Raw genomic sequence first — 13,410 nt, forward strand, 5'->3', positions numbered from 1 at the left:
AGCAAAAATCATGGAAGTTGAGAGAAGATCAGGTACTTAGCTGTACTTAGCCTTAGCAGAGCTCACTTACTCATCTCATAGAGATGATGTTCACTTAAGTCTATTCTTTAGGGGCACCTGGGTGGCTCAGTCAGATAAGTGTCTGCCTTTGGCTCAGGTCATGATCCCAGGGTCTCCTCTGTGATCCCAGTCTCTCTCTCTCTAGCTGCTGCTTCCCCTACTTGGGCGTGCTCTCTCTCTCTCTCTCTCGCTGACAAATAAATACAGTCTTTAAAAAAATAAATAAATAAAAATTAAAAAGGCGCTTTTACTAGATTTCTAAAAGATATTAATGTTTATGTAAACAGATCATATTGTATATATCAAGCAATCTTATTCTCTTATGTAATAACACTTAAGCTCTGCAATGCTAACCAAATACATAGTTCTGAATTGGCAAACACTGAAAACTCCTACCTGATCTGAATGACAGAGTCCACTTTTTCTCAGGTATCTTTGCTATGTAAGCTGCCTTTCCTTTATCAGTTTTTTTCCCCTTATATTCCACCATCTGTGTGCCAATAAAGCTTCACTCAATCTTCTCCAGCCTAGTGCCCACAAAATCTCTTGGGAAGAACTGAGCCATCAGGCTTGGTAGAAAGCATCAAGATTTCACTTTCACTGTTAATCTGGCTTAATATGAAAATACCTCTGTCCACTGGAACCTGACTCCAGTGCTGTTGCCACAGTCCCTCTTACAGATGACATTAACTTATGGGACTCCTTGACTCTTCAGTAATTACACTCCTCTGTGTGAGTTTCAAAACACATCATTCTCATACTGAAACCATTCACTCTTTAGTGAAGTGTTAGATCAAGTTCCAGTCAACCTGGTTGATCCACAAATGAGAGAGAGAAGATGGATAGAATTTTAACAAAAAGGGTGCAGGAAGAGAATAGAAAAAGAAAACCAGCAACAGATTTACAAGCTGAGTATAGCTAAGAAGTACGGCCATACTAACTGAAGTATTTTGAAATGTGTCCGTAATCACCAAAGGGATGGACATTGCATAGATATATTCAGATTATAGTTCCACTGTCCTCAAGTAGAGGGATTTCCCTGCTTTATTTAGATGTAAAGCTTTCTGTACATTCCCCTATTCTGTATTAAAAGTCAAACAGGAGAGATCTAGTTGTTGAAATTTAAATGAGGATTCAAGGAATTTTCTGAGAATTTTATAACTTCTTCAGTGATATCTGGAGTCAGCCAGAAGTGCAAACCATTAAACAAGTGGATGAGAAAGAGCAAAATCAACTTCTGATCTTTCATTCAGTTAAAGGAGTACAATGTATGTATGTTTGTTTTTTTTTTTTTAAATACACAAACGCTTACCTGGAAAGGAGAAATTTCCTGCAGTATCAACAAATTTGTCGGTCATTTGTCCAAACACTATCATCATGAGGGGGAGACCTGATCCGTGAGCTATGGCCATGATGGTGCCCAGGGACATCAGTAATTTATCCTGCCAGTCAGAATATCGAAACTAAAAAATAAAAAGAAAGTAAATAAAAGAATATTTTATAGAAAAGAACTTTTCTTTCTCCACAACTAGATGTTCTTTGGATTTTTATTTAAGGTCAGTACTTTAAAAAAAAAAAAGATCGATTGATTGATTTTAAAGAGAGAGGGAGAGCGTGCGAGAGTGAGTAGGGGTGGGGGAGCAGAGCAGAGGCAGAGTGAGAGAACCCTTAAGCAGATCCCCCGCCGAGTACAGAGCCCCGCAGGAGCCCTTTCTGGGGCTCCATCCCAGGACCCTGACAGCATGACCTGAGCCAAAACCACGAGTCAGACACTCCACCAACTGAGCCACCCAGGTGCCTCTAAGGTCAGTACTTTTTATTTAAGGTCAGTACTTTATCTAAGGTCAGTAGTTGCAGATAAATGTAATATGGAAGAAGGAGGATTTCCATCCAAATTATTGACAGGTTAATTTTATGATTCTTTATTTTATATCCTGTGAAGAAATAATCTGATTCTGTTTCATCAGTATCTTCTTTGGTTGAATGATTACAATATAATCGGAAGGGATAAAAGTTTAGTTCCATTAAGAAATGTGGTTTGATCTTCCAGAGTTCCTTATGTAGCGAGTTAAAAATAGCTAGGAGTAAACACTAAGTACACACACATGCACACACACAGCACATCCTTTAAAACAATATGCAAAATATTTCAGAGAGAGAATTACAAATCAGGAGAAAACAGATCTCCTGAGTCTTATGGATAAGTTCTCTTTAAGAGGTTTCAGTTAGCTTTTTAAAAGGCAGCTCAGAAGTGAAATAAGAAAACATTAGGGGGTGCCTACATGCGTACTTTAGATGATGCTCCCTGCAGAATCTGGAAAGATACGGGAGAATTTGCTGAAGAAGAATTGGGGGGTACAGATGAAGTGGGGGTGTTCAGGCTGAGAAGAGCAAGGTGCCCAGAAACTGCACGCAGTGCTCAGGGAACTCCCTGCAGGGGAAATCCTAGAGTGCACAGTGCGGGGAGTGATGTTAGAAAGAGGTAGGGGCCTCACCAACCGTCCTAGACTCAGTACTATCACTGTACAGTGTACTTAGTACTATCACTTAGAAGGCGGACACCAGTTGTTACAGTGACATGTACAATGCCCGAGAACTTACCAGCCGATCAATGTCATAGTACTTCAAAGACTTTGTCCCTCGCTGTCTTTTTAGCCCTCTCTCATTTCTCATGTTTTCTTCCCATTTTTGACTGATTATTCTATGGTTCTCTCTGTTGTCTTCTCTCTTCCTCTGCCTTCCAGATTACATCTATCTTCTCATATTTCCATCTCTATACCTTTCCCTCTGTCCCTTTTTATTTATTTATTATTTTTTTAAAGATTTTTTTTTTATTTGAGAAAGAGAGAGGGAGCATGAGCTGGGGGGAGGAGGGGTAGATGGAGAGGGAGAAGCAGGCTCCCCGCTGAGCAGGGAGCTGGGTGCGGGGCTTCATCCCAGGACCCTGAGATCATGACCTGAGCCGAAGGCAGACGCTTAATCAACTGAGTCACCCAGGCGTCCCTGTCCTCTCTTTTTAATCTTTTTCCTCTACCCACTTCCCTCACCTCACCCCATTTTGGGGATGAGACACAGTCACTAGGAGAATGAGTGATGAGTCAGGCTTGGCAGAGTGGGGTCTTTGAGAGCTGAAGCTGAGTCAAACAGGATCAACAAGCCAGGGCAGTCTGAGGTCAGACACACTTGGTGGGAAGGAGGGGTGTGCAAACTGTTCTCACAGAGTTCCAGGAGTTCAATATAGGGAGGCCAAATTCCATCATCAAACATGCAGGGCAAACACGAGCAAAGGGTCAGAAGCCAGGTGGAGCAGAACAAGAGGAGTAGGTATAGTCAAGAGCAAATGGAGAAGTATCCCTAAAATTGCTAGAAAAGGGACTAGTGTTTCCAAGGTTCATTTTAGTGGCTCTGAGGGAAGGGACGTAGAGCACTGGGGTCTACTGGCCTCAGTTACAAGCACAGGATCAGGTCATCATGTCATGTTCTCTTTAGTGAGCATTTATATAAAATTGAGGATCATTTTAAATGCTTTTTATGCTACTTAAATAAAATTTCACTGTCTCTAAGCAAATAAAATTTCACTGTCTCTAAGCTTAAATTTAAAATTATAAACGTTTCACAGCAACAGCACAGTTTCCTAAGCAAACTTAGATTCAAGTGATTTTCAACCAAACAATGAATTTCTAATTCTTGTTAGAAACAGTATTGTCCTGAACCTCTTTCGGGACAAAAAAAAAAAAAAAAAATTTATTCAGAGGCAGAAAGGATTATATTTCAATTTAATTTAAATTTTAACATCTAGGTTCAAATTAAATGTACTAAGTTTCTACCTCAAGTTTTGTGGTGTTTTATTTGCTGTAGGAGGCAGATCTAAAACATGTGCATTAAAATCAGATCTAGTTTTACAAACAATTTATTCTCTAAAGCACTACAACAATAAGGGAGAAGAGAATGAATAGGGCCTTTGTAGCGACATGAGAAATGTGCACCAATGTCTGAGACAGAGGATGTTTTGGTGTCTTTTCATCCATTTATTTACTAAGCTGGAGATTTCAGCTGACAAGTCACTTAATACCAACTTCTTTGTTACGGAATACAGGCCTCTCATAGTCTGAAACCCATCATACTTACTCAAAGTAGGCACACACTTTCTTGGCCCACCTCTCTGAGACATATTACAAATGAAAAACAGATTAGACTTCTTCCAAAACATGTTGGCTTGCTTGTGCCAGCAGAAAAGCACTGACAATTGTGTTCAACATAATCAGAATCTCTAATAGTTACTCCATATGTAATCAATTGCCTTGGAAGTCAAATGTGAAATAGATTTCTTACTTATTTCCAAATTTCTGTAGTTAACAATCACTTTCTTTATATGCAAGCTTATTTTAGGCAAAATTTGGTGGGTGGGTGTGTGCGATAGTGGTGGTGGTAGCGATGGTGGGGTGTGTGTGTGTGTGAAACAAATGCAGAGATGTGTTTTCCTGACATCAGTTAGTTAGTCCTAGCTCTGCTCTGTTTCATAGCCAGGCTATCCCTACCTCTTTTATCATCTACCTTGAGAATATTGTTCATTGACTACAAGAAGCTCCACATCTATTGATTCAAGACACCAAATTTGAATGAAAACAAGAATTATTCATATTTAATATTTCACAGCTTACCAAAGTTAATGGTCCAATCAGCTTCATTCTCTTTTTTTTCTTGTCTTGGTTGCTGTAAAAAAATACATAATTGTTTTTGAATTTAAAACTGTTACCAAATGTTTCACAGTCCACTGAATATAAACTTGAGTAGTTATCACATCCAACTATTTTTCAAATATAAAACAGGGATATCCACAAATTGTCCAAATTATCTAATTTAACAAACACTGCAAGGCAATCACCAAATACAAAGGTAACTGTCCAAGGTACTATGCAGATAATCTGGATGGGAAATGGTCACCTTCCTTGCAGAGCTCATACACAGAAAGAAAATACATAGGTTAATATCTGCCAAATAATTAAATTCTTCTGTTGCTAAAAAATCTGTACTGACCTAAAAATAAATTCTACTCTTCTGAAGGACTATATGGAGTGGTGTCAGGAAATCCTCTTGGCTCTACATTCACAACACAATTAGAATTCAACCACTACTCATCACTTTTACTGCTATCCCAATAGCCCAGGAGAACTCCTGCCTAGTTTCTCTACTTTCAGTTATGCCAACTTCAGTCTGCCCTCAACACAGCATGCAAATAATCATTCCCAAGCTCAAGTCATATCATGCTACTCCTCTGCTCAAAAAGCCTACAATGGCTCCCATTTTTCTCAGAGTAAAAGCCAAAATTCTTACATTGGATTTTGGCCCCTACACGATATGTCTCTTTGTTACCTCTCTGACCACATTTCTTTTTTTTAAAAGATTTTATTTATTCATTTGAGACAGAGAGGTACAGAGAGAGAGCATGAGCAGGGGGAGAGGCAGACGGAGAGGGAGAAGCAGACTTCCCGCTAAGCCAGGAGCCCCATGCAGGACTCCATCCCAGGACCCTGAGATCATGACCTGAGCCAAAGGCAGATGCTTAACCATCTAAGCCACGCAGGCACCCTCTCTGACCAGATTTCTTACTCCTATTCCTGTTTGCTTTGCTTCAAGCCACCCTGGCCTCTCTGCTGCTGCTATTCTTTGAACACATCAAACACGTTCTCATAGCAGGGTCTTTATATTATCAGATACCTCTGCCAGGAATGCTGTCCCCTCAGGCACCCACACAGCTCCCTCCTCTCATGTCTTTCCAGTCTTTGCTCAAATATTGCCTTCCCAATAAGACCTATCTTAACCACCCTATTTAAAACTGCAAATACTTCCTCTTTGCACTCCTGATTTCCCTAGCCTTGATTAACATTTTCCATAGCATTCATTATCTTCGAATTGCTGCAGCTTACTTATTTTGCCCAAGTATTCTTTTTTTTTAAGATTTTATTTATGTATTTGAGAGAGAGAATGAGAGAGAGAGAGAGCCCATGTGCACATGAGGGGGGGAGGGTCAGAGGGAGAAGCAGACTCCCCACTGAGCAGGGAGCCCGCTGAGGACTCGATCCCGGGACTCCAGGATCATGACCTGAGCAGAAGGCAGCTGCTTAACCAACTGAGCCACCCACGCGCCCCTGCACAAGTATTCTTTATGTCTGTCCTCCCTACAATAATGTAAACTCCATGAGGATATTTTTTTTAATCTAAATGCATTTATTTAGCTTAATTAGTTAATTATTTAGTTTAGGTAGGTGATAAAGTTTTGCTCATAAGACTTGATCCCAAATTATTTAGAACATTTGTTAAAATCAGACAGACATCTGCCACTAAATATGTTCAAAAGAAGGTGCCAAAGGCAATATAGCAGCATGATTGGAACTAGCATATAACTAACTTGCCATTTGCCCTAAATAACTGAAGGGAGCTTGACTTCCTTGGAATGAATAAGATTTGGTCTTTTTTTTTTTTAATAAAAATTAGTCTCAACATGTACTTTCTTAATCTTATGGTCTTAACTTACTATTAACTTCCTGCATTTCTCTTCTGAACTGTGTTCTTGTGTTTCCAATACAGGGCTGTGAACTTCACTTCTGAGATCTCCCTTGGGTTCTGGAGGATTACTGCATCTTTCGGAGAGCTCCTTTGTGCACTCATCAAATGTTCAGCCAGTGCAATACAGAAATAGCCTTCATAAAAATGTCATCTATTTATAGATTCACAGTCAATCCCAGCCTATATTGCCAACTGATGAAAACCATATATTCCCCCCTCTGGTAGAAATAATACCATCCATCTGTTTTCTAATTCTATTTGGCAAGCTACATTTTTATGAATGAATACCATGGTACTTAGAAGGAATAGAGCAATATCACTGTAGGAAGAAGTTAACAGACTAAAATAACTCTTTAAACATCAGGTAGGCATATTTTCACTTGGCTAATCAGGCCCCTTGCAGCTTGAGGACACAATACAGAACCTGATAAATTGGTCCCTCTGGGTGATTACTTGATGACACAGGTCAATTAGTTCTGGGTGGCTGGGCATGAACTCAGAGACCATAAGGGCCTCAGAAACTATTTGAGGCTAAAGGCGAAAATGACTCACTATTCCCACACTGAAAGAGGAAACAAAGACAACACACCACACTGGTCGTTTCTGCCCCTACTAAGGCCTGTGAAGTGAACTTAACAAGGGCCCCTGAGAACCAAAGAGAAACTTCAGAGAAAGAGCAAGCAAATGAAGGGCTGAGGTTTTCCCCCTTGCATCTGAACAAACACTGATTTGGAAGCGCAGGTTACAGAAGAACGGGCTCTCCATGGTCCCCCTCTCCACCTCACTGCCCCAAAGGGAGAAATGGGAACCTTTGAGATGCTGGGGGAGGGGATAACACTGGAGGAAGAGGAATTAACAGGGGGAGGAGGGTTTTTGTCGCTGTTGCTCTTGTTTTGTTTTGTTTTGCCTCACTGGTCTTGTTCAAAAAGCTCAACCATCAACAGTAGATGTCTCATGCTCTATTAGCAAGAAAACTCACATGTTTATAAAAGTTTTGAGTTATATAGTGCAAGGAACGTTACACACCACAGATATTCATCGAATCACCCCGCACAAAGTGGGCAAGCGGCACTTCTAAAGGCAGCCTCTTCTTCTTAAGCCTGTTCCAAAAGGAGCCTCTGAGACACTCCCGAGGCAAGTCAGAACCTTAGGCAAGACCCTCCAGAGAAGCCCCTGACACAAAGGCATCAACAGACTTGCTCCACTTTCCGAAGCCAAATGTGGCCCTGCTGATGGGCGTGTAACGGAAAGCGGTGGCTGCTAACGAGGTACCTGCTGCTGCCCAGCTCAAAGTCGCCCTCGGCTCTCCTGGGGCGCGGGACAGTTCCGTTCCTTCCCGCCTCAAGATCCATCTCGACCTGGGGAGAAACCAACAGCCTCAGGTCCAGGTGCACTCGGCCCAGCTCGGGAGTACAACCAGCCTCGCCACAGCCTCGGACACACGGTCGTGGGGCCGAGGGGCGCCGGGCGGAGGCCCCGCGGTCCGGGTATCCCGCGCAGCGGCCCCGGGGTTTCCCGCCGCGGCCGGGAGCACGGGGCCTGACTCACCTCGGACCTCGCGCTCTCTGTCTCAGCCGCCGGGGGCGCGGGGCGCTGCGGCCGCGGGGCCTGGTCTTTGCGGGCTGGAGCTTCGCCCCCGCCCCTTAACGCGCGCCGCAGCCCCAGCCGCCCACCGGGCTTCCTCTGCGGGCCAGGCGCGGGGGGGGGCTCAGCGGGCCGCCCTCAACGCCGCCCACCCGGGCGAGCCGCCAGCCTGGTGTTCCCGCGGCTCGGTGCTCGGAGAGCCTCGCCTGGCGGGCCACCCGAGCCCAAAAAGTGACTGTCACACTCTCTCGGCGCTCAGTTTTCTTTTTACACCCGTGCGGGGGGCTGTTTCCGGACCCTTAACAATCGTAGGGCGGCCGAGGAGGGAGCACCGGACCTGCCTCCCACTTAACGCGTCCGCAGGTCAGGTGCTGGGGGCACGGAGCCCAACCATCTCCGGGGACGACCCAGTATCAGCACATCATGCTCCTTGGAGAAGAGAAAGCTGTTGGTGCCCTCTTACTACTTAGAGACACAGAACTTTCGGGCTGGAAAGGCTGGTACAGATCACCTAATTAAAACCCGCCTTTTTTTTTTGTACAAGAATAAATTGATGCCAGCGAGGTTGAGTCTTGCCTGAGGCTGCATCAGCGTGTCCAGAATCCAGTCTCCAGTGCCCTCCCCTGCTTCCCTACTCTGATCTCAGACTTCCCTCTACACAAAATTGTCTCTGCACCTAGGACCTACTTGAGTCCCCTGTATGGCGTTCCCGTCCCTTCTGATTAATTTCTGGACACGTCTCTGAAAAGAAAGGAGTTAGGGGTTAACTGAAACTACGGCATATTCTCGAATTAGGTGATAGAAATGAATTTACTTAAGTACGTTTTCCTCAAAATAGTTTTCTTCCTTATCCATTCCACCATCACCATGAGGATTCTCTCTTTTGGATCAACCAGAAGGGGTCTCCCTCTTCAGGAGTCTAACAGGTGGTCAGATCCCTCTTTTAAGATCCCGTGGGAGGAAAGCCATTGGAATTGTTTAGTTTGAAAGAAGGTCTGATGGTAGCTGGAAGACATTATGAAAGTCGGTAGACTATAGGAATGATAGCTTCTTTGGTTTCTATGCAAGAAATCTTGGGGGAGTAAAAAGGCAGATATTTGAGGCAGTAGCAAGCTGTTGAACTAAAACCAACCAAACAAACAAACAAAATGCACCCAGTAATGAGATGTGTTTGCCTGTCTGTCTGAGTCAACTCACAAAGTTGTTCCTGAAAAAGTGCTTATCATGGGTTTTCTGTGTCGCAAAATGGAAGTGAGAATTTAGGACAAGTGGGTGTTCGTGGAGAGAGGAGCCATGCAGACATGACTTGTGTTTTTGTGTTTGCCTGTACTAGGGCCATTTCCAAGCGCTCCTTTTATATTTTTTTGGTAACAATGAAACAACCCTACTTGTGCATCCATCCAGTTAGTCACTCATTCAAAGCCCATATTTAAGCCACTGTGATAAGCTAGATTTCTCGATGACACTCAGGCTGTAAGAAATCCTAACTTTCTCTTTGGGATAGGATTTTGAGATATGTCTCCTTTGTTCTCACTGATATATACAGTTGTCTTTCCACCCCTCTGCTATCTTACTTTTTCCTATTTGTTCCATTCATTTTATCTTTCTTCTTTAATCTTTTTTTTTTAAGATTTTATTTATTTGACAGAGAGAGAGACACAGCGAGAGAGGGAACAAAAGCAGGGGGAGCGGGAGAGGGAGAAGCAAACTCCCGCTGAGCAGGGAGCCCGACGCGGGGCTCGACCCCAGGACCCTGGGATCATGACCTGAGCCGAAGGCAGACGCTTAACGACTGAGCCACCCAGGCGCCCCTCTTCTTTAATCTTAATTTTTTTCTTCTTTTGGATCTATTGAATATTTTTGTTTTTGTTTTCTTCCTCTTAGCTTATTAAATATACATTCTCTTATTATCTATTAATTAACCCCTTTCTAAAGATTATAACAGATATCTTCAACTAACAATTGCTACCTTTTCCTCTTCTACAACAATGCAAAAATCTTCAGACTCTCAAACCTCATTCATCTACCTCTGACTTGTACACCACTGTTGTCATATACTTTAATTTTCTCTATTTATGACCCTTAATGAGAATGTTATTACTTTATGGAGTCAATGTTCACTTATATTTATCTATGTAATTGTCCTTTTCTTGCTCTTTATTTCTTCCTACATCTCAGAGTCACTATCTTGGGTCATTTTCCTTCTACTTGAAGAACACTCTTGTATTTCCTTTAATTGGTGATGAATTTTCTCACTTTTTTTTCCCTGAAAATGTATTCTGCCTTTATTTTGAAAAATGATTTGACGATTTGCCTTGTTGGCTATCAAGACCTTTACTATGAAACCATAGCAATTAAGGCAATGTGTTTTAGACAGGACTAAACAAAATTAAAGTGGAACAGAATCAAGATCTTATAATTGACAGCTAGAACTCTAATCCAGACAGTGTTCTTAGCCACCATGTTAAGAAGGGCAGGGAAGTGGGAGTGGAGATGCGTCAAATGTATCAGATGGTTAAACACATTCATCCTCCAATCCGTTGATCTCACCACCTTTTTACTGTTCCTGACTTCACTGATGTACTCTCTTCCTTCAGAACCCATCTTGTGAACATCTGTGACCCCCTTGCCCTCTCTTTTTATGGATCTCACTTGGTAAAACCATGATGCTGGCTAATTTAAATGATCCAACTACAGCAAGGTTACACTATGCTGAAGAACACAGCTGAAGAAAAACACAAAACCATATGTAAGGTCTCACCATGAAACAAAGTCCACGCCCCTATTTGCCACCCGGTCTGATGGCTGTAGTTTTATACTATAGATTCCATCCTCATAAGAATGGTTTTTCTCCTTGTAGCATCAACTTTCCCATCCTAGCCGGATCACTCTTGTTGGCACATATAATGCTGTTATTTTTTCCCTCTTAAAAAAAAAATCACTCTTGACCCCACTTCTCCTGCCAATTACCATCACATTTCTCTCCTCTCTGTAGCTAGACTTCTTCTTTTTTTTAATTTAAATTCAGTTAATTAACATTTAGTGTATTATTGGCTTCAGAGGTAGAGGTCAGTGATTCATCAGTCTTATATAACACCCAGTGCTCATTACGTCACGTGCCCTCCTTAATGCCCATCACCCAGTTACCCCATCCCCCCACACTCCCCCACCCCTCCAGCAACTTTCAGTTTGTTTCCTATGATTAAGAGTCTCTTATGGTTTGTCTCCCTCTCTGTGCAGCTAGACTTCTTAAAAGAGTTATTTCTATCACTATCTTCATTTCCTGACCCCCTGCTTTCCCTTAAACCCACTCTAATTAGAAGTTTGACTCTTTTGCACCACTAAAACTGCTCTTTTAAGGGACACTGATAACCTTTATATTGCTAAACCCAAAGGTCAATTCTTTGTCTTCATCTTACTTCACAAATGTAAGCAATTGACAAGTTTATCATTCTCCTTTACCATAATACACTTTCTTCACTTGGATTCCAGGACACCACATATTTCTTGGACTTTGTAATGCTTTACTGGTCACTCTTTCTCAGTCTCCTTTGTCTTCCTCTTTTTTTTTTTTTGTTTAAGATTTTATTTATTTGAGAGAGCGAGAGAGAGAAAGCGAGCATGTGAGCAAGTTGAAGGGAGAGGGACAGGGAGAGAGCCTGAAGCAGACTCCCCACTGAATGCAGAGCACAAGGTAGGGGGGTAGGGGTAGGGGCTCAGTCTCACAACCCTGAGATCATGACATGAGCCAAAACCAAGAGTTGGCCGCTCAACCAACTGAGCCACCCAGGCGCCCCTGTCTTCCTCTTCTTTCAGCTTTTAAACTACCACTGCAGTGCTCCAAGGCTCCCTGCTCGGACTATTCTCACTCCCCCTGTAATCCCAGCCAGCCCTCTGGCTCTAAATACCACCTGTATCCAACAATTTCTAAATTATTATTTCTAGCCTAGACCTCCCTCTTGGATTCCTGACTCATAGAAATGACTGTATCTTTGACATCTCTCTTGGGATGTCTACTGTGCCCAACCTTGAGTCCTGATCTTTTCTCCAAGCTGGCTCCTCCAACAGGCTCCTTCTCAGTCGGCAGCTCCAGCCTCCCAGTTGCTCAGCAAAAACCCTGCAGTCATTTTGCCTGCTCGTTTGTCTTCCACACCCCATATCAGTCTGTCAGGAAATCCTATGGGCTCTACCTTCAAAATATTTCCATAATCTCACCACTTCTCTTTCTCCAGTTCTACCACCATGGTACAGGTGCTGTCATCTCTCACCTGAATTACTACAATGGCTTCTTCTTTTTTTTTTTTTTTTCATTTATTTGAGACACACAGAGAGAGACAAAGAGGGAGAGCAGGCTGCACAAGTGGGGAGAGGGGCAGAGGGAGAGGGAGAAGCTGACTACCCGCTCAGCCGGAGACCAATGTGGGGCTCAATCCCAGGACCCTGAGATCATGGCCAGAGCCAAAGGCAGATGATTAACCAACTGCGCTGCCCAGGTGCTCCCCCTACAGTAGCTGCTTCTTCTTCTTCTTCTTCTTCTTCTTCTTCTTCTTCTTCTTCTTCTTCTTCTTCTTTTGAAAGATTTTATTTATTTATTTGACAGAGAGAGACACAGTGAGAGAGGGAACACAAGTAGGGGGAGCAGGAGAGGGAGAAGCAGGCTTCCCACTGAGCAGGGAGCCCGATGCGGGGCTCGATCCCAGGACCCGGGATCATGACCTGAGCCGAAGGCAGACGCTTAACCGACAGAGCCACCCAGGCGCCCCTACAGTAGCTTCTTAACAATCTCTCTGCTGCTGTTGCCCCCTCTTCTTACCTTTGTCCATTCTCAAAGCAGCAGCCTGAGTGATTCTTCTGAAAAGAGTCAGATCATGTCACTCTTCTCACAATTCTCCAGTGACCTCCAACGCTCTCAGAGCCATGCCTGCAGTGGCTCACCATCTCTGTGGTCTCTCTGCCCTCAGTTTCCGTTCCTCTCCCCGCCTCCCTCCACCCCACCCACACCGGCTTCTTCGATGTTCCTCAAACAAGAGAGGCAGAGTTCCACCAACTAAGGAACTAGCTATTTCCTCCGCCCCCAATCTTTCTTCTCCTAAATATTCACATGACTAACACCCTCACCTTCTACAAGTCTTTTCTCAGTTACCACCTTTTCAATGAGACCAACTCTGACGTCCCCTTTAAAAACTGTGTTCTGTTATC

General features: G+C 43.2%; 1 protein-coding gene across 4 annotated transcripts in view; it reads right to left on the reverse strand.

Annotated features, from left to right (window-relative positions):
• Nucleotides 1-13,155, reverse strand: part of ABCB4 (ATP binding cassette subfamily B member 4) — a 75,782-nt gene extending 62,627 nt beyond the window's left edge. For all 4 annotated transcript variants that reach the window (XM_088018624.1, XM_028118299.2, XM_028118282.2 and 1 more), the window contains exons 1-4: nt 13,025-13,155; nt 7,900-7,985; nt 4,722-4,773; nt 1,373-1,523 (exon numbers count right to left, since the gene is read on the reverse strand). In XM_088018624.1, the coding sequence (XP_087874750.1) occupies nt 1,373-1,523; nt 4,722-4,773; nt 7,900-7,979 (283 nt within the window). In that variant the 5' untranslated portion in view covers nt 7,980-7,985; nt 13,025-13,155. The remainder of the gene's footprint in view (nt 1-1,372; nt 1,524-4,721; nt 4,774-7,899; nt 7,986-13,024) is intronic.
• Nucleotides 13,156-13,410: the final 255 nt, after the last annotated feature.

The sequence above is a fragment of the Eumetopias jubatus genome, unplaced genomic scaffold, assembly GCF_037043125.1.
Source record: "Eumetopias jubatus isolate StellerSeaLion01/CBP00866 unplaced genomic scaffold, mEumJub1_p1.0 scaffold_14, whole genome shotgun sequence".
Taxonomy (NCBI): domain Eukaryota; kingdom Metazoa; phylum Chordata; class Mammalia; order Carnivora; family Otariidae; genus Eumetopias; species Eumetopias jubatus.